Source organism: Xyrauchen texanus, chromosome 29, assembly GCF_025860055.1.
Source record: "Xyrauchen texanus isolate HMW12.3.18 chromosome 29, RBS_HiC_50CHRs, whole genome shotgun sequence".
In the NCBI taxonomy this organism is placed as follows: Eukaryota; Metazoa; Chordata; class Actinopteri; order Cypriniformes; family Catostomidae; genus Xyrauchen; species Xyrauchen texanus.
This window is the reverse complement of record NC_068304.1, coordinates 11,085,299-11,111,709: the sequence shown is the minus strand read 5'-3', so window position 1 is coordinate 11,111,709 and position 26,411 is coordinate 11,085,299. Positions and strand designations below refer to the sequence as shown.

The 26,411-nt window shown below is 39.5% G+C and overlaps 2 protein-coding genes across 4 annotated transcripts in view; one reads left to right on the top strand and one right to left on the bottom strand.

The window, feature by feature from the left end:
• The window catches only part of LOC127623180 (B-cell CLL/lymphoma 9-like protein), an 80,974-nt gene extending 64,832 nt beyond the window's left edge, over positions 1-16,142 (top strand). For 2 of the 3 annotated variants that reach the window (XM_052097495.1, XM_052097496.1), the window contains exons 4-9: positions 6,258-6,383; positions 9,463-9,637; positions 10,340-10,424; positions 10,805-13,226; positions 13,388-13,645; positions 14,410-16,140. In XM_052097495.1, the coding sequence (XP_051953455.1) occupies positions 6,258-6,383; positions 9,463-9,637; positions 10,340-10,424; positions 10,805-13,226; positions 13,388-13,645; positions 14,410-15,644 (4,301 nt within the window). In that variant the 3' untranslated portion in view covers positions 15,645-16,140. Of the gene's footprint in view, positions 1-6,257; positions 6,384-9,462; positions 9,638-10,339; positions 10,425-10,804; positions 13,227-13,387; positions 13,646-14,409 lie in introns of all 3 variants that reach the window. The other variant, XM_052097497.1, reaches the window with a different exon arrangement.
• Positions 16,143-16,343: 201 nt separating this feature from the next.
• LOC127623181 (C-X-C chemokine receptor type 5) lies at positions 16,344-25,573 on the bottom strand. Its single transcript, XM_052097498.1, has 2 exons — positions 25,478-25,573; positions 16,344-17,837 (listed from the first exon to the last, which is right to left on the bottom strand). The coding sequence occupies exons 1-2, from the start codon at positions 25,532-25,534 to the stop codon at positions 16,764-16,766; spliced, it is 1,131 nt and encodes a 376-aa protein (XP_051953458.1). The 5' UTR covers positions 25,535-25,573; the 3' UTR covers positions 16,344-16,763.
• Positions 25,574-26,411: the final 838 nt, after the last annotated feature.

Genomic DNA, 26,411 nt, shown 5'->3' with positions numbered 1-26,411 from the left:
TTGAAGATGCTAAAATATAACACAGTTTTGATTTATTGTATATTTTGTTTAGTCACAAAATAATTCCCATAGTTCCATTTATGTTAGTCCATAGTTTTGATGACTTTACTAATATATGGTTTGTGTGGTATTTTTTTTTTTACATTGAAATATAAACAAATTGTGTGTTTTGAACCACTTTGATAATTGGTTTACGGAGTTACTACAAGTGGTCTATTGGCACCTCCAAGTGGCCTTTTTTTGGAAGTACACTTACATACATCATTATGGAACAAAGAGCTTAGGTCATATCAATTTCTAAATTGTGTCAGACCTTCATCAGACATGTGGCTTTGTATCACATGTCTTCCTTTGTTACAGAAATACTCAAACCAGCCCATCTGGCACCAACAATAATGACACGGTCAAAATCACTAAGATCACATTTTTTACCTATCCTTATGGTTGATGTGAACATTAACTGAAACTCCTGACCTGTATCTGCACTGCTGCCACAAGATTGGCTGATTAGATAATCACATGGATGATTGTTGGTCCAGACGAGCTGGTTTGAGTATTTCTGTAACTGCTGATCTCCTGGGATTTTCACACACAACAGTCTCTAGAATGTACGCTGAATGGTGCCAAAAACAAAATACATCCAGTGAGCGACAGTTTTGTGGATGGAAATGCCTTGTTGATGAGAATGGACAGACTGGTTTGAACTGACTGGTTTGAACTGACAAAGTCTACAGTAACTCAGATGACCGCTCTGTACAATTGTGGTGAGAAGAATATCATCTCAGAATGCTATTTTGAGGTGCGGGTTGGCGCTGTTTTAGCAGCACGAGGGGGACCTACACAATATTAGGCAGGTGGTTTTAATGTTGTGGCTGATTGGTGTATAGCCAATATAGATTTAAATATTCATAATAAGTGTGAAAGTGGGGGACATTCTCTTTCTGACATCCACATTTCATGAGTGCAAGATGAGTCATTCATATTTTTTGGTCTATTTCCTAAATTGAAAAAGACTCTAAATTCTATATGCATTTATCTGATTATTATTTATATATTTTTTACTTTTAGGAGTAAACTAGCATACATATGGCCTCAACGATAATAGACATGGACTAAAAGCTGAATTAAAAGGACAAAAACATTTAGCTTGTCCTGCTTAAGATGACGACATAAGAAAATGCAAAATGCGATCTGTGGTTAGTTTTTGTACTTTTGAACAGAGAGATGATTCTTTTCTAAATGGGTGTTTTTTTTAGAAAGAATAAGCCAATATAAATTAAATCAGGCATCCAACATTGTTTGAAATATAAAAGATAATTATCTCTGTAATTTTTCTGAGTTTAATTATAATGTAGTGCACATTTACAGTTTCAGGTTCTTTTCAAACTTCAGTTCTTATTTCTATATTAGTTAACAAAACTATGTTTACAATCCTAAAGTCTCTCACACCAAACACACATTTTCATTGCAATTTCTCGTGCAGTGAAGAGTTTAAATAGAAACAATGGATTCCAATAGAGCTTTTCACTCTAGCAGCAAGAATTCACACGCAGACAAAGAGTGTTTTTGATTTTTTTTTTTTCTCACCTGGCAATGAAACGCCCCAACCAGTAAAATATGAACTTTGTATCATTTGTCAGGAACTTCTGCAGTTACCAAAATGGCACAATTGCTGGAGCTAAAGCTCAGAAATCTGATTTGCCCACCAATATTACACGCTGAATGAATAATCCATTTCTTATATTGTGAATGGCAAACACATATTTTGCAGCTAGTGTGGTTGTGTAGGTAATCTTCTCCAAGTACATATCTGAGTTTCTCTGTATCAGACAGTTTTTAAAAATACATGCTGAAATTTAAAATATAAAAACAAAATGGTGTAGTGCTCTTTCAGTGTAGTGCATTGAGAAAATAAAAGTGTTTCTCATCTTCTATTTGGTTTGTGTCACACTCTCTGCATGTCCTCTGCTTTCTCAGCAGCCAGAAACTGTGATGTCTTCCTCGCTCTATCTCTAGATCATGGCCTCTTAGTCTATATTTAGTCAGAATCTTTCTTTCTTTAAATTGTTCAAATGATACGTAATTTGTCAATTTGTTGTTTCTATTTAGGGCTGAATAGCATTGAAGTTTGTTCAGTTTTTAAAGGAGCAATATGTAACATTGACATCAAGTGTTTAAAATGGGAACTACAGTCCAAATTCAAAATATTGGAGAGAGTTGTGTCCCCCGCTCCCTCCTCCCCAGACAGCTCACACGGGTTGCCAGGTTGAGGACACGCAACAGGAACAAGCAAACTGAAAATGGCCAGCGACGAGCCTTACACTGTAATTTGATGAGCTGGTTTATAATTTGCAAATGATAAACCAGCTCATGTGGATTTTTATAACTCTGTCAATGTTTGCTAGATGTATTTCCGGCTTCCATGGCTACAGCGCACTGTTTTCCCACCAACTTGTTTCAAATTTGGTAACCCGGGGGTCACAGTCCGGCGGAATCACACAGGCCAAAACAGAAACAGAAATTTCAGCCCGAAACAGACATTTCAGAGTAGAATATACTGGCTGTAGCATTGCTTTCAGAGAAGCCAGTATTTCAACTTGGCATGTTTCCAAAATCTCTGATAACATATTATGATAATTGTATGCTTTAGTACAGTAAATATATTACATATTGCACCTATAATGTTTCATCATTGTCATGTTTTAGGTTTTGTCAATTTCTTTAACAATAAGTTTAGATTTGTAAATGGAGTTGATATCAAGTTACAGAGCGAGAATGTTCAGAGGGAGTGACACTGTAGGGGTTTCATTGGCAAGGAAGGCTTTATATTTTATAGATTCAGGATTAGACTGATGCTGGTGATGCCACTCTTTTCTGAATTTCGATGTTTAGGGGGTAAAGACCTAATTCAGTCATACAGGCACTGTTTGAGGTGCTTCTATGTACACACACACACACACACACACACGCATATAATTATTATTTTTTTATTTATTATTTTTTTCCCATATTCCAGTTGCATATCCTTTTATATTGGAGTTTTCTACCAATGGCACAAATTTGTCATGGATCCTCATATTTCACATCCATATAGTAGTATTGGTTTTTATTATATAATGATATAATTTTGTCCAAATTGTTATTGGTAATTTTATTTGGCCATGATTTGATGGCATAAAATGTCATCCGATCCTTTTCAACCAAGGTTATTACAGACTGATTAAATCCTCCAGGTGCATTTATTTCAACGCCCAGAAAACTGTAGGTGGCGCTGTGTTGTAGGACCAGATGACAGAAGTAGTGATGGGCATCTTTTCAGCTCCCAAACGGCACTTTAAGAAAAAAATTTAAGAAAAAAAGTCAGTTTGTGATAGGTTTGTTATGAAAAATAATGCTATTTAACAGTTGCATTTAAAGTATGACTTTTTATTGTGGATAAACAAAATGCATATAAATCTAAACATTCAAAACGAATACATTCTACAGCATAATAGAATAATGCACCATATCAGAGAAAATAAATAAATATTTTCAAAACTGCAGCATCCCACAAATTGAAATAAATGTATAAAAGAAGGATGCTATTTCACATGTGCATTGAAAGTATTTTTTAATGTATATAAACAAAGTGCATATAAATGTAACAATTCAAATTAATACAATCTGAACAACGTAATAAATTGGCTCCACACTCCCTCATGCATCTTTGGTTCATTGGTTGACACTGCGTGTGTGATTGACAGGAACAACAGGTGAGACTGTTAGTCTGAGCAGACAGTCAGAACGAATGTGTGTGCGCTTCGATTTAATTAGTTAATTCTATTCATTTAAATCTTTAGATTATTCATATCTTAATTTTTTTATATTTTGCTCTTCTGATATGCGATCCCACTCCCACCGTTCACCTACAAGAGCCGGCTCTTAGAGCTGACTCGGTTCCGAAGAACCCATCACTAGTCCTCTGCATATAGCAGACACTTCACTTCAGTGTCATGTAGAGTGAGGCCAGGGATGCTGCCAAACCATTTATATACTGTAGATATTGAATAGAGTCAGACTCCGACTGCAGCCCTGTCTCACTCCACAATCCTTCTTGAAGAATTCACTTTTCTGATTTTCCATTTTTACCACACATCTACACTTTATCTAATTTTTTTTCCACCAATTCCAATTTGTACGAGTTTGTAAAGTAAACCATCATGCCAAATTGAGTCTAATGCTTTTTTCAAAATCTTCCAAGTATTTTTCTTTGTTTGCCCTTGATGTTTTTGTCTATTAGAGTATTTTGTCTATATAGAGAAGATGTGATCTGATGTGTGTTGTTTTAGTAAAAAGACAATTTGTGATTTATTTAGGATTTAGTGTTTTGCTTGGAATGTGACTGAGTATTTATTATACTGCAGAATAATGTCCCTAGGGCACTGCCCACACAAATACCGTGATCATTATTGGAGTCTTTCATGCCAGATCTCAGGGGAAATATCAGACCATAAAATCAGACTGAATAATTTGAGTAGAGCATGAATGATGTTGTAGCTGCTGCGTTTAAGCATTTCATTACTAACATTGTCTTGTCCAAATGCTTTCTTTAATTTAAGATCTTTAATATGTTCTTTTAATTCTGACAGCGTTATACAGTATAGGCATCCAAAGGATTTTGAGTAATCTTCAAGTTCTTCCTTTGTTTTTTGGGGACTGGTTGTGGTCTGTTGGTTAATTTTGTTATTATTGATAAAGTGATGTTTCAGATTTGGGTCTTTAATTTTTTTTTATATAGACTCCAAAATGTGCTTTGGTCTGATCAATTTGATTAATTTTAACTTTAAAAATAGTTCTCTCATTTGTTGCCTATGAGTCATTTTTCAGGCAGATTGAATAAGTGAGCCTTATCGTCTGATTGGCTGGTTGTTGTTTTTTTGCAAGTTGTCTTAGTTTACATTCATTATCATACAACATTTTATAAAAAAAAAATTATGTTTGTTTGCCTTGCATAACCTTTGAAAAAGTATTCTCTTCATAATGTATTTCATATTGCTGCATTTTTCATTTGCGTCCTCTTTAAAACTTCTAATCGTTTACATGTAGATGTCGTCACATTTCATTTGTAACTGCATAGAGTTTTAAACAAATGTAAAGAACACAAATACAGTAGATGTAAATGGCAATAACATGTCATCAGTATTGTTCCAATTGACAACATTGGTTTTAACAGTCATTAACGGTGTGCATCATGCCACCAATCTGCCACTTATTGTAACGCTTACTGTACCGGAGTAAAACAGAGCCACATATTGTAAAGGCATAAATGTGCTAATGTCAAATTACTGTCATTTTTGGTTCTGAAGGGGCCATTTCTCTCGCTTTTTCGCTTTCTGTACAGTGTGAACTGTCCTTAAAGGTTCCCATGAATATGGACAACCTGGAAATATCAGAGAATTTCAAAATTATCCCCTTTATTTCAGTCTCCCTCTTTCTCTGTAAATATTCCTCACCTGTTGCAAAACAAACAGAGACATTTAAATGAAATGCAAGTCCCCCATGCACTTCAGACCTCTCGCCACACCTGGAAAGGGCCAATGAAGAGAAAGTAGTCCAGAAAGAAAGAGAGAGAGAGAGAGAGAGAGAGAGAGAGAGAGAGAGCGAGAGCTGACTCACTCATTTACGTAAACTGATGTCTGCTGTGAACAAAAGAAGATGCAGAAAAGTTTAGCTCTTTATCTCTACCCGCTGCCAACACGCGTGTGCAGGCCGAGGAAACCACAACTAACACCACCTGCTCTCTCTATTTCTTTCTATTTCTCAGTTTCTTACACACTTTTACTTTGTCTGGTATTCAAGGTTGGGAGATATTTCAAGGCTTTGGAGGTCTTGTCCACTCTTAGCCCTCATATGCCAACCTTTCTGGAGTGTTCTGTGTTTGGAGTGTGTGAGAACGGATTGTACGGATAGTAAATAAGTGCATGTGAGGGTGACTGAGACTGTGTGCTCATATTTACAGTGGGGTTCAAACATTAACTTAAAAATGCTTCTAATCTATTTTTTATGTATTTTTATTGCAAATTATATAATAATATGAGGTCAAAGTTGAATAATAAAAAAACATGAGTTTCAGTATTTTGCTTTTTACTTTTATTTATTTCCAGGTTTAAATTAGATTTTGAAAATGTCCCAAGATCTAGACTTTTTAACTTCACTTTATTTGGAATTCATTTGAAATGATTACATTGTCGTTGTGTGTTTTTTTTAATGGTGTCCAGTAGAGGGTGTGATGCGCAGCAAACGGCGGTGTGTGTTGGAGAGAAAGCAGCCGTACAGTGGAGATGAATGGTGCTCGGGGGCTGAAACTGAGGAAGAGGATGAAAAACCCCTTTCTTGCACACACCGTAAGTACACACAGACAGTACACCTGGCCAGTCTGTACCTGTATATAAACACTGTTTGATAAGCCTTAATGAGTGTGTCTTCCTGTATTTACACAAACATCACAACAGTGTTTATTATTAGCTTATGCTGCCCAGTAAAAATATAGTAATGGAGGTGCTCGACAAGAAAAATAACATCTCTGAAAAATCACTGTCTAAATTGTTTTGCTTTTTTTTTTTCATTACGGCAAAGCTACAGGATGTGACATTAGCTTAAAGCTCTTTGTGAAGGGAGCATCGACGGACAAACTGTTAAACTCATGATCATGGTACAAAATTATGAAATAAACACATGAGAACAAACACATAAATCACCTCTAAAGTATGAATATAAATTATTAAAATGTATTAAAATACAGTAAATCTCATAAATCAGTTTTCAGTTTAAAAAACATGACAGAAACTAAAACTCAATTACATAAGTGGAAACTTTGCAGTCTATTAACCGTAAATGTTTAACAAATAATGGTTTCTTTTTATTATTATTAAGAAAAGTAAATGGATAATTCATAAATGTTATAAATACATGAAATCTATTTTAATACATGAAAAATATGTATTCCCTTCAATAGGGAAGATAATGCATCCTATTTACCAGGAATGCAAAATAAACTGGATTTAATATAGAAAAAATTCTTAATTTATAAAAAATAAATGTTTAAAATGAAAAACAATTACAAATGTTTATGTAAATACAAAAATAGATAAATACGTCAATTTATAAATTCTAAATGTGATAATAATAAAATCACAATAGTGACATTTTTGCAGTCTATGTACCAGAAAGGCAGAATAAATAATTACATTTAATAATGACAAGTAAATTGATAAATTATAAATAAAGGTTTTAAATAAAACAAAAAACATTTTAAATAGGGGGTTAATATTGTTAATAAACAGTAGTGAAAATGTTGTTGAAATATTACCCGAAATGCAGAATACATAGTATACATAAAAAAATACAATGAATTTACAGATACTAAATAAATAAAAGTTATAAATAAATAAAAAATCTATTTAAATACATTTTATTAAATGTATAAATCTTAAGAATATGGTATACTGTTTAAAAATAAATATACACATATATATATATATATATATATATATATATATATATATATACAGTGGCATGCAAAAGTTTGGGCACCCCTGGTCAAAATTTCAGTTGCTTTGAATAGTTAAGTGATTGGAAGATTAACTGATCTCCAAAAGGCATAAAGTTTAAGATTAAACATTCTTTTCAGCATTTTAAAAAAATACGCTATTAGTATTATTTTTATTTAGTACAATTTTAGAGTGAAAAAAGGAAAGGAGCACCATGCAAATGTTTGGGCACCCCAAGAGATTTGAGCTCTCAGATAACTTTTGCATAAGTCTCAGACTTTAATTAGCTTGTTAGGGCTTGTTCCAAATTTCAAAGCTTTGTCCATACTCTGACTCCTCAAATCTTGTCCCAACAACCAGCAGCCATGGGCTCCTATATGCATCTGCCTAGCACTCTGAAAATTTAAATAATGGAAGAATCATGAGAAGAAAACCTTTCCTGTGTCCTCACCACAAATTTCAGTGGCAGAAGTTTGCAAATGAACATCTAAACAAGCCTGATGCATTTTAGAAACAAGTTAAAATCTAACTTTTTGACCGCAATGAGCAAATGTATGCTTGGAGAATAAAGGGTGCAGGATTTCATGAAAAGAACACCTGTCCAACTAAGCACGGGGGTGGATTGATCATGCTTTGGGCTTGTGTTGATGCCAGTGGCACCGAGGAACTTTTCACTGGTAGAAGGAAGAAATTTTGATCAGGGATGCCCAAACTTTTGCATGCCACTGTATATATATATATATATATATATATATATATATATATATATATATATATATACACACACACACACACATACCTTGACCATGTGCTACTTGCTGTTCTATGCTAGAAAAAAAACTGAGAAAGAAGCATTTGAAGACGTGTTTGCATACCAAACAGAAAAGTGAAATATCTGTTTTAAAAGTTCTGCTCATAACTGCCATATCTGGCAAGCACTTAAAACATAAAAACAGCTGAAAACACCTTAAAATGAAGAAAAGCTCTTTTAAAAACTGTGCTTTTATATTAGTTTCATTGAAAATATGTATGAGTCCATATTTACAAAAAAATTCAGTGTGTTCTTGCCTGTAATGGTATGAGATTGTCTATTATTATTAAATAATACCAGCTAAGCATTCTGAGATATTTGTCCCCTCATGTAAGGTAAACCCTACCTTAATCAGCTGTGTATGGACACCTGACTAAAGGTGTGGCATGAAACAAAGCCTGCACATGGCTCGCACAACACCCATAATTCACTTATATCTCTTAGTATCTTTCCCTTCAAAGAAAACTTATGACACTCTAACCTTGACCTTGTCTGAGACATTAAAACATATAAATTGTTTAATCAAGGTTACAACATTTTGTGTGGTATAACCTTTAGATGTTTTCCCAAATTCTCAACATCTCTACAAGAGATTTCCATTAATTTCATGTGACCTGAACAGAAAATGGCCTATTTGTTGTTTTATTTTTCATTCATCTTCAGCGTTTCATATCTGCCCACATAATGTCATGATGTAAATGCCAAGCTCTGGGAAGTGTTTCAGTGGTATTTAGCTCCTCCTTGTGGTTTTCTGGAAGATTTGTATCTTATTTTTTGCAGTAAACAAACAGCTTGATTTTAGGATTCACTATAATCTTTAATATTGTAAGTATAGTTCAGAAAAGCTAACATCTTCAATATTTTTGTGCTGTACTCATAAAATGTACACTGGTAAAATGGACACGCTTCATGGAAATACAATGTTTTTTCAACATGTGCTATGGCAATTTCGTGGTATTTCTTGGTTTTACTGTTTGACACATCACTCTACCATGGTAACGGCACATCTTTTGGTGCTTTTGTAAGTAAAAAGGCTCCAGAAGTGAAACCTGATTATTTATGCATTTTTACGTACCTTATGAATCACTCTCTATTTGTTTTTCTTTGGTGACATTTATTCAGGAGAGCATGTGATTTGTCCTGGTCAGGCCCACTCTGGTTCATCCGCCATGGGGCCTGTTAGTGATCCGGGAGGTCAAGGTTCAGGTTCAGGCCATGGACCAGGTATTCGCACAGATCTGCATCCTCGGCCCTCTCAGCAAGTAGTGTATGTGTTCACTACCAGCCTAGCCAACAGGTCAGTGTGATTGCCTTCTACTCTAATAAAGTCTTCAGTAGACATATTCTTTTTTCCATTTGAGAAAGTTACTATATACTGGCATTCCATCATATGTAAAAACAGATTTAAATCAATAAGGACAGTCGGGTCCCACAAACAGCTCAGAATTGCCACTCCAGAAGCAGTATCAGGTTCCATCCTCATCTTAATTAATTCCTTTAATTATATACATAATGCCATAATTATGCAACTGATCATATTTCTTAAGTCGTGTATTTCAGTGGGTGATTCACACATCCAGAGCACATGACCTTCTTTAACACCCTCATCCAGACAGTGGGCACCATAATAATAACTACAGGTCGCAATCATGTCCAAATGAGTAAATTAAATCACAGACATCCTGTGTTAATAATTGTTATTCAAACTGTAAGTTGGAAAGTTTTGATGAAACCGCAACAAAGGTGTTGACTTTTATGCTTGTATTCACTTTGCAGCTAATTTTCCACCACGCTTTTGTAGCAGATGTAGGAGTATGTTTTTACAAGGCATTGTCAAATGCCTGAATAGGAAACTATTTTGATCAAATACATTTTATTTTTGTTAAGCTGTAGATTAGTCAAGCTGATGTATTATAGTATTGTATATAAAGTATATATTTTAAATATTTGTTTATGGATCAAAGACCTTTTAAAGATAATATTTTTACGTGTTCTGCAGTGCTGCAGAGGCAGTGATGCATGGCCAGACAGACTCCATTCTCTTTTATCACCAGCAGAATGTCCCTCACACTAAGCTGGACCAGGTCTGTTCCAATGCATAGACACATACATACACATGCCTCGACAATGTTATGCAAGATTCTAAAATAGTTATGTTAGGCTACGTTGGTTTGAATTGTTCCTAAACATAAGCCATACTGTATATTTAAAGTCTTTAAATAAGGAAGAAATGTGTCATCACATCCACACAAGCAGGTGCAACTTGGCGTGAGACCCTGTATTTGTTTAAATGGCTATTTAAATCACAATGCTCATCTTTGTTCCTGTTTCTGTTGTAATGGAAAATAGTACAGTTGAATGTCTTTTGTAATGTGTTGAGCTGAGATAAATATTATATTTTAACAGCCCCCCCCCCCTTTTCTGTCTTTTCCTTTTCCTGTATACCTGTGCACTCTCTGAAAAGTCTACTGGTGTTGGAAAACTCTCCAACTTAACAGAACAGATCAGCTCTAGTCACACTCCGCCCACTGAAACACCCAAATCCCAAAGCGGTACACCTCGGCCAGCCTCCGTTGGTGGAGTTGTAGGAGGACACCTTCCTGGCACCAGTACTCTTTCCTCTACTGGCCATCCAGATGGTGAGCCAACTCAACCCCACCAGGGAGGAACATCAAGCAGCAACAGCCGCTCTGCAGCTCATTCTCTGGGTCCAGGAATTTCAGGCCCTCAGTCTGTTGGAGTTTCAGGAACAGATGGAGTGGACAGGCCAAGTACCGTTTCCCACCATGGTGCAGGTGGGTCTCCTTCTTCTAGTCCCTCTGCACTATCAGCACACAGTGAGTGTGAACCAGGCCAGCGTGGGGGGGGAGGAAATAAAGATGGCCTGTCTAAGGAGCAACTGGAGCATCGAGAACGCTCTCTGCAGACTCTTCGAGACATTGAGAGGTTGCTTCTCCGTAGTGGGGCTGGTGCTGGCCACGAGGAACTAAGAGGTCCTAATGGCAATTCTAATGCCACTAATGTCAATAACAATAATAGTAATGATGGAGGTAGGGGTTTGGAAGATGGTGAGAATGGTGGGGGAAATGCTGGCAACTGCCATAGCATCAATGCTGGAATACCTGGCATGCCCCCTGTAGGTGGAATGAAAAAGTATGAGGAGCCATTACAGTCCATCATCTCACAGACACAGAATCTTGTTGGGCCCAGTTTAGAGGAATCGCTGATGGGCACACACCATGGTATGCCACCACACCCTCATCACCTCTCATCACCTTCAGGGTTGGACATGGGAACCCTAATGGGGCCTGAAGGTGTAACACCAGAGCAGCTGGCTTGGAGGAAGTTGCAGGAGGAGTACTACCAGGAGAAAAGGCGACAACAAGAACTGAATCCACACCAACATCCCCAGCATTTCCGTATGATGTCAGAAATGGGAATGCCTGGGGGGCCTCCAATGCTAATGAGGGGACCCCCTCCACCATATCACAGTAAACCTGGTGATCAACAGTGGGGGCAAGGTCCAATGGTAGGGGGAGGCATAGGAGGTAATGGACGAATAATGGACATGCATCAGGAGGGGCCTCGAGGACCAAGGTTTCTTGGACATATGCGAGGCCCATCAGGTGGTGGAAGCTACCCAGAAAGCCCTGGGGGAATTTTAGCAATGGAAGGGTTGGGGCCTCAAAGACCTCCGAGGCCAGGCATGGGTTGGTTGGATGAAATGCCGGCAAACATGGGTGGTGGAGGCCCATATCATGGCTGCTACACCCCTGGGGGGCCTGGTGGACCCCCTCAGCACTTTACAGGTGATTTGGATCGCCCTTTAACACGAGAGGAGATGTTCCGTAGAATCCATAGATTAGACTTGCCGCAAATATCCAGACACCAGCAGCAGGCAGGGCTTGGAGGTCAAAGGATGATGGATAACACTGGAGGACCAGGCTTCCATAATCCTGGCGTGGGAGGAGGCCCACCCTCTCGTGGAGATCCAGTGGACTTTCTTGGTTCTCGGGCTATGATGGGCTCTCCACTTGGAGGAGTATGCAGTGATGGTGGCCCTACAATGAGAGACATTGTTGACTCACCTTTGGGGGGTAACCTAAACATGAATATGGGCATGAATATGAATCCACAACAGCAGCAGTTGTTGATTCAGAAGCTGAGAGGTGGTCCTGGACATGGTGGCACTATTGGAGAGTTTTTGAGCCCGGAAGACATATCCCGCATCAGGGCTTTTCAGAATGGCCGGGGTGGTGCTAACAAAGGAATGATCCCTGGCCCAGATGGACCGCTTCAGTTCCCCAACCAGAGCTCCTTTCCTGGTAGTCAAGGTGATGTGTTATATATGCAGCAGCCAGGCCCTGAGATATTTTTAGCAGACCAATCAGGTCCTCCCCACATGAGCAGCACCTCAAGGCTTAGTCACATTCCTGTGAACACTGGCTCAAGGGGTACAGAACTTGGCACCCGACATCCTCCTGACCTGTCCATTAGTGTTAACCCAATGGGATCCCAAGCAGTACCTCCATCTCACCTGCTCAAATCCCCCTCTCTTAGCCAGGAGCCATCTCCTCTCATGCCTTCACCCTCTGCAGCAGGCCTAAAATCACCCAGCCATTTATCACAGAGTGGCCCTCACCCTCCTCTACCAGCAGCCTCTGGGGCTGGAACTCCCTCCTCTACCTCTATCAAGTCCCCCCAGGTCACTGGCCATTCCCTTGGTCTTCGCTCACCATCTGACTCTCCTGGACACCTGAAGTCTCCAACCATGCCCGTCGCTTCACCTGGCTGGACTGCCTCACCCAAAACTGCTATTCCCAGCCCTGGGGGGCCTCCTAGTGTCAAAGTTGCTGGGAATGGGGGGAGCAGCTCCACTGATACAGGTAAATAAAAAAAATAAAAACATTTATATGACATATGTCACTCAGAGATTCACTGATCAGTTTTGTTTTGCAAAATATGATCTGTTTTTCATATGTTATGTGTATTATGCATATTTTATATATTAATGCCTTTAGATAATTTACACAATTTTTTACGTTAGGTATGTCCCTGCCACCTAGGAGTTCAAACTCAACACCCATCAGCCAGCCTCCCAACTCTATCAATTCTAGCATGCCTTTCACATCCTCACCAGATGCCCCACCATCCCAAAATCCTTTATCCCTTATAATGTCTCAGATGTCAAAATATGCCATGCCCAGCTCTACTCCACTCTACCATGACGCAATTAAGACAATTGCCACATCAGATGATGAGATGCTACCAGATAGACCCCTTCTACCTGGACTAAACATGTCAGGTATGTACTTTAAATTTGATAAACTTTTGTTTTCAATCTGAAATCTCAAACTTCATCTTTGAAGGTAAATTTGAGTGTGTGGTTGTGTGTGTGTGGGGGGGGGTGGTTCGGGTTCCCCTTCAGGTCGTAATATGCTGTTTGGTTATATTATTATCATCTTTAAAGCTGCTTTATTTTTTTAATAGAGCAGTAAATAAGTGAATCTCACAAAGATATACAGTCCATCATCAAAGATTTAAGGTCACAAATCAAAAGAAAAATCTACTATGAAGACCCATAAGATTTTATTTATTATTTTTTTTTTGTATTGTGACAGGACAATTAAGTACATTTTACTCCTAGTTAACATTACTGCAAGGTGAAATACATAAATTAATTCTCATTATTCTAACACGAAAAAAGAATAATACATTTTTAAGTATTTATATAATTGTACAATTTTCTGTACTGTCTTTAAGAAGGAATTCGTTTTAATTTACTAAAAAACTATTTGAAACACTATTACAGTAATAGAGTAAAAAATTATGTTTTACAGTAATGAGAATCAGCATTAAAAAAATAGTGAGAAAGACAACATTAATACAACCAGATACATAAAAATATATTGTCACAATGCAAAAATATTCTAAGGGATCTTTTCTTTTGTGGTGAAATATGACCTGACATTTCTTGACAGGTTTCATGAGGCTTACCCAAATAGTTATTAAAGATTATACTTGTTTATGTGATTGTTTAAATACAATGCAATTTTGACTCTTTTTCAGTGGGAAACATGGGAAATCACCAGACTACACCGATGCTCCTCTCCTCCCAGGGTTCAATGGCACTTCACAGTGGTCCACAAAGTCCCATGGGAATGACACTGCAAGGAGGTCAGCAGCTATCCCATGATCCCTCTGGGCCCATGCTCCCATCCCCTAATCCTATGGGCATGCCAGGAATGGCATCAACAATAATGGGAGGCGGAGGGGGACCTCCTGATGGAATAGGACCCTGTAACGTTTCTCCAGTTCATCCCCAAAACCAGATGGGTGGATTTCCTCGAATGCAGGGGCCTCTTCACTCCCCTATTGGTGGTATGGGGCAACAGTATCCCCAGCGTTCTGATGAGGTCCTACCACCTCAGCAGATGCATCTTCTAAGTAAAGGCATGTCTCACCGGCAGCCTCCTCATCAACAAGACTCTTTTCCATCCATGCCCATGGGTGATGGTCCAGACCTGAGTGAGGTCATCAGGCCTACACATACAGGCATTCCTGAGTTCGACCTTTCCCGTATCATTCCTGCAGACAAGCCCAGCAGTACCCTACAGTACTTCCCCAAGAATGAGGCCATGTCCCAGCCACAGCACAATCCTCACCAGGGCCAACCGCCTCAACAGGTTTCTTCTGCTCAACTTCTCAAGCAGCTTTCCTCATCTGGACCACCCCATAGCAATGTCCCCTCGACCAACCCCCATATTGCTAACCTTCAGAACATGATGGCTGAACAGCAGCTGTCCTTACACCCCTCACACACACATTGTGGTATGCGCCCAGGTATGGACATGCCTCAGATTGGCACTAGGGGCATGGGTTCAGGTGGTGGGATTGGGCCCATATGCCACCCAGGGCACATGATTGGCAGGACAGTCATGTCTCCACAACAGCATCTTCAGCAACAACAACACCACCATCAGCAGCAGCAGGCGATGATGGCCAATAACCTCTTACAACACCCGTCCCACCCTCCCCGTAGTATGCTGTCTCCACAGCAGCACCCTCATAATCTTATGGCCCAGCAGAATCTTATGATGATGCAGGCTAAGCAGCGGGGCATGTCCCTCCCTGGGGAGCACTTTGGCCAGCAGGGGCCCCTCATGTCCCCTCAGGGGCCTATGATGGGACCTCCACATTCCCAGTCAGGCATGATGGGCCCTCAAAATCTAAGACAAAGGAGCATGTCACTGGACAGTCCATTGGGCTACGGGCCCGGGAGTATGGCCAACATGCCCTTTTAATGGGACTTTTCTGTAAAACTGTAAAAACCTTTTTTCTTGTTGGTTATTTCTTTTGGACAATATTTTATTGCTTCTGATAAACTGTGGCAATCAAATGCTACAAAAACTTTGGTTTTAGTAATATTTTCATGATGCTGAAGGGAACTTTGGCAGGAAAAGCTAACTGTAGAGGTTTGTCATTACAGTTTAGTACAATCTGAAGCCATTTTTTAAGATATTTGTAAAATATGTATATTTCAGATCAGTGTGTTTGATTGCTAAGGCGAAAGGAGAAAAACCTATGGGTTTCTATGTTCTAATTATATTCTGGCTACCAAACTGTTGTGCAAGGTATACAAATATCTATATATAAATATAAAATATATATATATATAGTTGCTGTAAATAAGATGCAATTTGTGCTTGTTTGCAACTGTTCTGTATACTGTGTTTTATTAGAAATCTAATGATGTAAAAAAACAATATCTGCTCAGCAACTTCTGTCCTTGTGTGTGGGACTATAAATAATAACACCATTACATATATATATATTTTTTTTATTTCAGAACAATTTGCTATTTTACATTCACTAAATTCTGGATTAGGGCACATTTTAAACACAATGCAAAGCGCTATAGTGGGGTAGGCATGATGCAAAAGCTTAGTTTTACTTACTGCTGCAGTTCAATCTTTGATTTACAGATCACCCAAATTACAGTGCCCCCAAAAAGTATTTGGACACTTCAGCCACACTTTTATTATCTAATATAAAGACATTCTAGTCATTTTAAATGTGTGCCATAAAACCTAACAAAACTTTATAGGATTTATGTTAAATGCTTTGCTTAGAAAAAAGTGTGCTTTTTTATTTAATACAATGTCTTTTAAACAAATATATGTGTGGCTTATTTGTCCAAATCCATAGGGGGTCTGTATATCACCACTGTATATAATTTCAGTTACATTGTGTGCATTCATGTGTTCAGACTTAGGCTCAGGCAGTGTGCAGTTCATCAGTGCAGAGATGAAGCTGTTGATCTCAGATTGCTTATTGGCAATTCAAATATTACAAGTTGCATGTACAAAAACATATTTTTTTTGTTTAATAAGTACAGTCATTTCAAAAACCTCAACTGTTCTTTAGATGTAGTGGCTGCTTGTTGTGGTGGTAACAGCCTCTGAGACCGACACTCTACCAAGACTTTCCGCTCTAAGCCCTGACAGGCATATGCGCATACACTTCCTTTTCGCTAGCAACTGCAGGAGGTCTCTCCGGAAACGCACACCTATGAAGGCATACAAGATTGGATTCAGGCAACAATGGCTAAAGCCAATGCTGTCTGTCACTATCAGTGCCTGTTGCAATGTGGAGCGGGCATGGCAGCTCTGCTCAGGCATAGCACCTACTACCACCAAGGTATCCATTAAAACGGTAATGTTATAGGGCAGCCAGCACAGGCAGAAAACCAGGGTAACCAGCAAGGCCAGCCGAATGGCCCCCTGCTTTTCCAGACTCCTCTGGCTTTGGCAAAGAGTGATGATTATGGCAGTGTAGCAGTACCCCATAATGACCAAAGGCAAGAAGAAGCATAGCAGGTGTGTGAGGAACCTGTTGGTCAGCATCCAGTTGTTTGCATGAAGGCCGAGATTGTTATAAGAGCAAGAGAGACTGGCACTTTCATCCTTATCTACCTCCACGGAAAGGAACACCATATTGGGCATGGACACCAATAGGCAGAGGAGCCAGAGCAGAGCACAGGTGAGGTGAACAGTCCGAGGGCTACGGGTCTTGAGGCTGGGGACGGCATGCACGATGGCGAGATAACGATCAAAGCTGATACAAGCCAAAAGCAGACTCCCACACACCTGATTTAGGCGATTAATAAGGCCTAATAACTTGCACAGAAACTCTCCAAAAAGCCATCCAGTCACCCTCTGAGTCACTGCGAATGGTAACGTGAAGAGTAGGAGCAGGTCAGCCAGTGCCAAATGTAGCAGGTAGATCTCGGTGATGCGGAGGTTGCTTCGGCGCTTAAGCAAGACTGTCAGGAGGAGGCCGTTTCCTGTCAAGCCCAAGAGAAACACCACACCGTACACAAGGGGCTGGAACACGGTGTGAAACAGGAGCAGTGGGTTTTTTTCGTTTTCACAGGTGTACTGTACATCATCATAAGGAGCCTCCGTCATGTTTTCATAGACAAAAAAATCATCTATCTGATAGATAAAATAGAAACAAGTTAGATATGATCAAGATTAATCACCTTTTTGTCCTGTTTTGTTCAGATCCTGCAATATTTACAATGGCGATCTTGCAATAGAGAAATCAAAATGATTGAATGTGATTAAATCTGAAATTCACACTTTTTCAAACTCTACATTGTTAGTTCTTGCAAATGTGAATGAAAGCCTAAACAAGGCATACACTGTCAGAAAAATTGTGATATGTGATCTCATAGGGTACAGCTTATGTGGTTGTACCCTCACTGGGTCAAAGTTACACCTTAAGATACTAATATTTACACTTTAGGGATTGATAAGGTACGAATACATTTCTGTCCATCATAGGGTCCATGTATGCACCATGTCCCACAAAAGAGGTGCATGCTGTGCGTGGAAAGTTTGGGATGTGCCATGGGAAGTTTGTAGTGATAATGAACGAATTCAGTAAAATTAACAAATCTTTATTCACGTCATTTCGTTCATTTGAGCATTGACAATTAAATTAAAATGTCACATTTTCAAAAGCCAAATCCCCCCAACACGTCTACTTACACAAACTTTGATTATATTCCCAATAAGGAAAAAGTAATAATGCAGCCAAAGACAAATTATGAGGAACAAAAATTATTAGTTAACTTCTGGAATCTTCTTGTCCGAGTCATTAGTTCTTTTGTCACTTGAGTGCACAGCGTATACTGCTTTCAAGTGACAAAAGAATGAACGATTTGGACAGGAAGACTCGAGAGGTAAATTAATCATTTCTGTTTCCTGTGTGAGCAATGCATAACATATGGCTGTCACATGACAAGAACGAAGGACTCAAAAGAGTTGAAAGGTGAACAAATCACTTCTGTTTCCTGTACAGCGCCTATGCAGATTTTTTAAGTATTTATATAATTGTACAATTTTCTGTACTGTCTTTAAGAAGGAATTCATTTTAATTTACTAAAAAAGAATTTGAAACACTTTTACAGTAAAACAAAATGAACAAATCACTCTCTGAGACTACTCGTTCTTCTGAGTCACTTAAAAGGTTTGCTCGTTCATGAACGACCCATCACTAGAAGTTTGGCATGTGCACGGACCGACGCTCGCAACATGATGATGGATCTCTGACTGTCCACGAAGGATCTTCTCAAGTTAAAAGAACCTGGAAGATAAATTCAGAGGTATGTTTAAATCCAAGTGTTGTTATAATTGGTATTTCGTGTATTTGTCCAATTATTATGTGTTTGTAGGGAGTAATTTTCATTGATGGCCGTTGACCTGTCACTTGGGCATTTTAATATTTTAATATTGCTAAAAAGTTGCTGAATACTGAAATTCTTTCTTTTACTCACCCTAATGTAATTTCAAACCAACATAACTCTTTTCTTCTTTGTAACACAAAAGGTGAATTTTTGGTGGCAGGACATAAAGTACAGTAAAACTATTTGAAATAAAAGGTGCGATATATTCCACGTTTTCTGTAGTTATATGATTACTTTGATGGACAGAATGTATCGATTACGTACGTAACCTCGGTTCCCTGAGACGAAGGGAACAAGACATTGCGTTTACTTATGCATATGGGGAGTGCCTTCATACACAACCTATTTGAAACCTATCTACAATAACGGCAATATTCTAATATTGGCTATGGTGTTTTGGCGCGAAACTGACCACTTGTTTTCGGAGTGAACTGACAGCTATAAAACAAGTGCGGACATCATTTCCTCAGAATTTCTGACTGAAAACAAGGAGGGCATTACTCGTGCCTCAATAACTCTGAGTCTTGTGGTGCGGCTAGCTTTCACAATGTCTCGTTCCCTTGTCTCAGGGAACCGAGGTTACGTGCATAACCGAGACATTCCCTTACAACTTCAGTCTACTTCAGGAATCTCATTACGCTGCACTACACGACATAACTTCCTAGAGAGGAAGCATGGCGGCACAGTCTTATTGGATGGCGGAGTGATCCTCATGATGGCCAGGAGGAGAGCACTCATAATGAATATATGAGCTATAGCCATATAGTATGATTTACTCCTTATCAACCGGTTTATTTATAATGAAGTGCTTAGTGCTTGATAACAGCCTGAATGCAGGCAGTTGTGTAAATGATGCAGAGCCCGTACTCTAAAAGGGGGCACAAGTATATATATATATATATATATTTGGCCAATGAATAGCAAGTGCTTTAAACAGAGAGGACTTGTGAAGAAAGAGACGTTACGTCTAGATTGTAGAACCTTGCGAATGTGTTTTGCGAGGACCATCCTGCTGCAAAACATATGTCTTGTAAGGACACACCATTCGTCCATGCCCATGAGTAGGCCATGCCTTTAGTTTAGTGTGCTTTAACAACAATTGGGCAAGTCTGACCCTGCGATTCATAAGCCAGTGTAATTGCATCGACAGTCCAGTAAGAAAGTCTTTGCTTGGAGATGGACATTCCTTTTGTGCATCCTCCATAGAATATAAAGAGCTGATCAGACAATCTGAACTGGCAAGTATGCTCAACGTATGTATTTAATGCCCGCAATGATTGTTCCTCATGTGAATTAAATGGAGGAGGGAAGAAGACCTAAAGGTAAACCACCTTCGCTTTGAAGGGTGTGGTCAGGGCCTTGGGTACATAGTTTGAGGATGAAGTCTTCATTCGCCCGGTATCACCCCTTAGTGTGTGTGACAGTAGACCCGCACCGTAATTAAGGCAGCCTGGGACATATGTCACTCTCAGGGAGAGATGCTGCTCGCTCCATAGGAGGGGATGGCACGTCATTCTCGACAGTGGTGGTGAATTAATTCCACCTTGGCTGTTTATATATGCCACAATTGTCATGTTGACTTAGCAAACCAAGACATGACAGCTCACTATTTCTGACTGAAAGCCTTTAAGGCTTGAATTACAGCCAATAGCTCTAAGCGGTTAATGTGCCAAGCCCTCCTTGCACCTGTCCAGGTGCCAAAAGTTGGGGGTCCATTGCACACCACCCCCCAACCTGTTTTGGAAGCATCCGTGGTCACCACTTTCTGCCTGACAACTTGGGACTTCGAGTACCAGAGGGGACAGTGGGTATTCTCCACTGAGGCAAATACTGTAGATCGATTTCTGCTTTGCCATATATTTCCCAAATCCTCAATACAGTTTGAGGGTGAAATCTCCTGAATTCCACCTTGGCGGTTTATATATGGCCACAACTGTCATGTTGTCTGAGCGAACCAGGACATGACAGTTTTATATTTCTGACTGAAAATCCTTTAAGGCTAGAAATACAGACGATGGCTTTAGACACTGCGTGAGACTTGTCCCAGCGTAATGAGGAGCCAAAGACAGTCCGAAGGGCAAGACTTTGAATTGATACGCTGTTCCCTCGAATGCGAATCTCAAAAATATCCTGTGATGTCATACAATTTGGATATGAAAATACGCATCCTTCAGATCTATCAACGCAAACCAATCGTGTGGGCATAGATGCGATAAGATCCTTTTCTGAGTAATCATTTTGAATAGGCGCTTTATAAGTGCACAATTTAAATGTCTCAGATCCAGGATTGGCCGAAGCCCGCCGTCTTTCTTTGGAACAACAAAATAACGGCTGTAAAACCATTTTTGTGCTTGACAATTGGGCACAATCTCTATCGCGTTTTTCACGATGAGATGGCTCATAACACTGCCGCGTCATCGGACGAAACTGTGGAAGACAGAACGCCATTGAAATGGGGTGGCCGGTGTGCAAAACTGGATCGCATAACCATGTTCGATCGTTTTTGCACCCATTCTGAAACCCGCATAATGGGACAGAGGGCAATTTGGTTTGCTCATCGTATGATATGATGCGACGCTCACTATAGGGAAGTGGATGCACATAATGTGTGTGCTTTGAAGAGGAAAAAGGGCTCTTTATTGAGAATGTGTGAGAATACAGAATGCTGTATTCTTATTTGCACTTATTGCATTTTTTTTTATTGCATTTATTTGAGTGCAAGACACAGAAACAACATTTTGAACAATAATATCCCTTTCCCAACAAACAATAGTGGGGAGATGGGGAAAAGTGTTTTGTGTCTCTCCTATCGAGACTTTTTTGGAGCAGACCTGGAGGGAATCTTGGGCTCTGCTTTACGCTTCAAAGGTTTGTGCCTGTCAGGACCGCTTTTGCAGCACGTACTGATACACAGGTGCCTGTGAGGCAGCAGGTACGGGCTTTTAGTCGGGCGCTGGCTAGAAACAGAGCGAAAGCGAACCGGCTGTGATATACTCCGTATGGGCATAAAGTGTCTCATAGCCTGTGGCTGCTGCTGAATCGTGACATAACTCTCAGCAAACTCATTCATAGAGCCGCCAAAACGGCTGGCTGGAGACACTGGAGCATCCAAAAGAGTGGCTTTTTCTTTATCACTCATTTCTGCCCTGGAGCACCACCATTGTGTGGAGTGCTGATCCAACTTGTTCTGCTGCTGAGTAAGATTTTCCTGCCAGTGTGGACGTTTGTCGACACGGTTTGGAAGGATGTACACGTTACTCGCTGGGCTTCCTCCACTGGGGGCAATTGGGCATAACCATTTTCTTTCCCGTGATCCACATTAAAGAGGATGGCACCACTGTGCGAGCGCGCCATACAAGGTCGCGCACCAGGACTTAGTTCGTTATGAACTTTGGGGAAGAATTGCGAAGAATGCTGCCGTTTGACGGCATCCAAACTGCTGGAACCGTTCATCGAGGCGAGACTGTTCATGTTCTTCTGTGGGAGACCAGTCAGGGTGAAGCTCTTCGACTGCCCTTGTAAGGATGCGGTGCATCTCCCTGTCAGTGGCTCGTGCACGTTGCTTGCCCTCGCTGGGGGGAAGGGCGGCAGCATCATCCACTGACCATTTGCCTGATGCGGCGAGAGACATAACATCATCATCATCCCCAGCGTCAGATCCACCAAACGGGACGAGGCTGCACGCTCCTTCAGAGGCCGGAGCTCAGCTCGCACATAGCAGATGGGGAAATATGCGCTTCGTGGAGATTGAGGGGCTCGTGGGGCGTGTGCCGGCATGAAATCCACCTCAAGTTCGTCCTACTCAACCTCGTGGCCCCGCCGTGCCCCCTCGTGTGGACCTTCGGGTATCACAGAAGAAACGGGTGGGAGGTTGCAAGAGGCTGAATCGTCCCTCAGAACGAGGGCGATTCATGAGCGAAGCGACTTTAGATTCATGTCCTCACAGTGCTAACAGTCTGTCTCCATGAGAGCTGACTCTGCATGGGCACGGCCCATACAGAAAACAGCTCTCATGCTTGTCTGATGGCGGGATGTGTCTCTCGCACAAGGAACACTTATGGAACGACATCTTGAAAAAGACGCAAACACGTGAATCTACTCTACACCTGCCGACGTGCTGCGGAGAATCAAGATGCTGAGGTCCGTTCACCAGCGAAGCGTCAGCGGCAAGGCTTCTTGCTGCTGTGAAGATTCCGTCCGCTTACTGCTGTGTATCGACGGCGAAGTTAGAGGGCTTCGAGACAAGAGGTATTTGCTGTCTTGAAGGAAGAAATTCTGAGGAAATGGTGTTGGTGCACCTGTTTTATAGTGGTCAGTTCGCGCCGAAACGAGCGGTCCGTTTCACTCCAAAATAAGCGGGGCTCAAACACCATAGCCAATATTAGAATATTGCCATTATTGTAGAGATGTTTCAAATAGGTTGTGTATGAAGGCACCCATATTTATTAATAAACACAATGTCAAGTAGACTGAAGTTGTAAGGGAACATAATTTATGTCAAATTAAAGCAATTTAAGCACTGAAAACCTCACTGGTTCTCACTGCATCCTGTTAAAAAAAATTAGAATATAGTTTAAGGAACATTGATAAGTTTTACTGTGGTTTTATCAAAACAAAATTCCCTCTTTTATTTAGATTTTTAAGTCACCAACAATTTACAATATGGCCAATAAAAACTATGAAGATTTCAAACATTCACCTTTTGTGTTCCACAGAACAAAAAGATATACAGGTTTTGAGCAACATAAGGGTGAGTTAGGACATCATTTTCATTTTTGGGTGAACAATTTCTATAAGACTGAAGTGACCATATCAAGTTAATGTGAACGATTAACTTTCCATTACTAACTGGGTTTTTTTCCCAGTTATGTGATGAAATTGACCAATTCCATTTATCAACTGTCCAGTGCCTGAAGGAGGGCTTCACTTGTATTGTGCATGAGCTTGCACCAAAAAAAAAACATTTTGGCCAAAATATATATTAAAGCAAGAGAGGAGATGCTTGCGGAAGATCTTCCAGGTATTTACTGTGGCATTACTGCGGATTATATGAGTAGTAAATATTGTCAAACAAACATTTATGTTTCATCTGAATTATGTTATACTGTATATTTTGTCATGGCAAATTAAAATTTGACCGTGGGCAATTTGGTTTGCTCACTGTATGATATGATGCAACGCTCACTATAGGGAAGTGGATGCGCATAATGTGTGTGCTTTGAAGAGGAAAAAGGGCTCTTTAAATGAAAGTTGTTGCAGATGTTGCATGATTTTAATACTGTTCTAACATGATTTCCTCTCAAAGCGTGATGCTGATACACCATGTGAAAATCAAGTCCTGATCAAATGGATGGTGTGCAGGGGAATAAGAATCAAAGTGGGGGTAACTGCAGCCTTCAGTTCATACTTCCTTTTTAACATGACTTTTTTCACCCTATATGAAAATTCACCCCATATGCTCACTTCCTGCAATGTGCTTTTACATAGATATGAGTCAAGAATCATTGAAAGACGTCCCGTATACCTAAGTTAAAATGAAATGTGTAGTAATATTTTTAAAGCAAAATGGCTCAAATAAATGTATGTATCCTACTGTATTCGATGACAAATTGGGATTCTGAGATTATTGTTAATTCTGTGACACTGTGAATAAAAATGGGAAATTATTGAATGTTTCATTTTATTAAATATATGTGATTAAACATCAAGTTGGCAGTTTAATCTGCTTGTCACTGGGGCAGTGCCCTTAAAAGGCCAAATGTGCACCTTTTCCAAGCATACATTATAGTACCATATCACTGAGGTCCAGGTTAATCGCCAAGGGTACATATTTATCTCATATAAAGGTACAAGCTGTAAGGGTATGAGAATGTACCCACATTTAAGAGTACATTTGGGGGTACTGCCCCAGTGACAAGCCAGTGTACCCCTAAAGGTACAAATTGTGCATGTTTTTGCTGACAGTGTAGCTTAATGATTTACAATTTCAATTTTATTTAACAATAAACAAGTGCAGCAGGCAAATGTATGCTGGAATCCAACTGTGGTGTTCACAGAAAACTGTTTCAAGTAAACATCTTTTTCTTTCTGTATTTAAAATGTATTTATAAATCTAAACTATTAATTCTGATGAATAAACACAAAGATTCACAGAAACATATCCAAAGACATATATATATTGGAGTGTGATCATTTTATTTATGATTAAATAATCATTTTTAATTAATTAGTTTTTTCTTAAAAAGCAGAGTTTTGGTTTTCTGTGCTAAATAATTACAGGTAGTTTAATATTGCTGTAATCAGTATTCACAAATATGTAAACTTTAAAAACCATGCTATTTTCTAAAAATCTGAGTTATTGCAAAGGAGCTTTGGAATACTCACTTCTAAAATGACTTTCTCTGTTATTTGATCCATGTTCGTCCTGATCTGGATAACCATACTATTGTCTCAAAAGTGTGTCCTCGGCCCCAGTATTAAGGGAAATAATAAGAGGTGCCTCAGTGGTGAAACTACTCTGAACAACCAACCCAAGTCTTGAGATACGCCTCTTCAAAAATCCCCACCTCAAGCCAAGAACTCACGTTCACATTATTTTAATACTTTACAAAAGACAGGAAGTTGTGCACACCGTTCAAACACTCCTCCCCAATTATCATCCAATTCAATTCATATTTATGCTGTACTTTGCACAACCTGAACCCTAATGCTACTCTTATTTGATTTGTCTTAAGTGACCTGATCTACACAGCTTGCAGCATTCTTGCAACTAGGACAGTTCTTTGCTTTTTAACACCTGGTAGACCACAGCTTGGCACATTTTGTTTTTAGCAGCCTGTTTGAAGTCTCTGGACATGTTTTTTATATATATTTTACTGTGCATTTATGTATTTGCTTTATTTAAATAAGTTAAAATAACTGTGGAGCGGGACGTGGTTGTGTGTCAATTATTTGAGAGAGAGGAAGCGTAAGGACCGTCACATGGTGATAGTTAATACTAAACACCTGTGTGTTGTTGCAGTTACAATGGAGACGGGCTATAAAAGGCCACCAGAGCATAGACAGAACTGCAAGCTGAAAAGCCGATACTCAGACTGTGAAGCTGAAATGCTTGAATAAAAAGCTGACTTACTAGACGCCCACACCGCTTCCTTCTGGAACAACATTAAAACTGTAAATGAACTCATTAGGAATGCATGTAGCCTATATTGTGACCATTCTCATTAGTCACTTGCTTTTTAACAGGAAATGTTTTTTTGTATCAAGATTTTTGCAATAAAATCAAAGGTCTTACTAGAAAAAGAAATTATGATCCAAC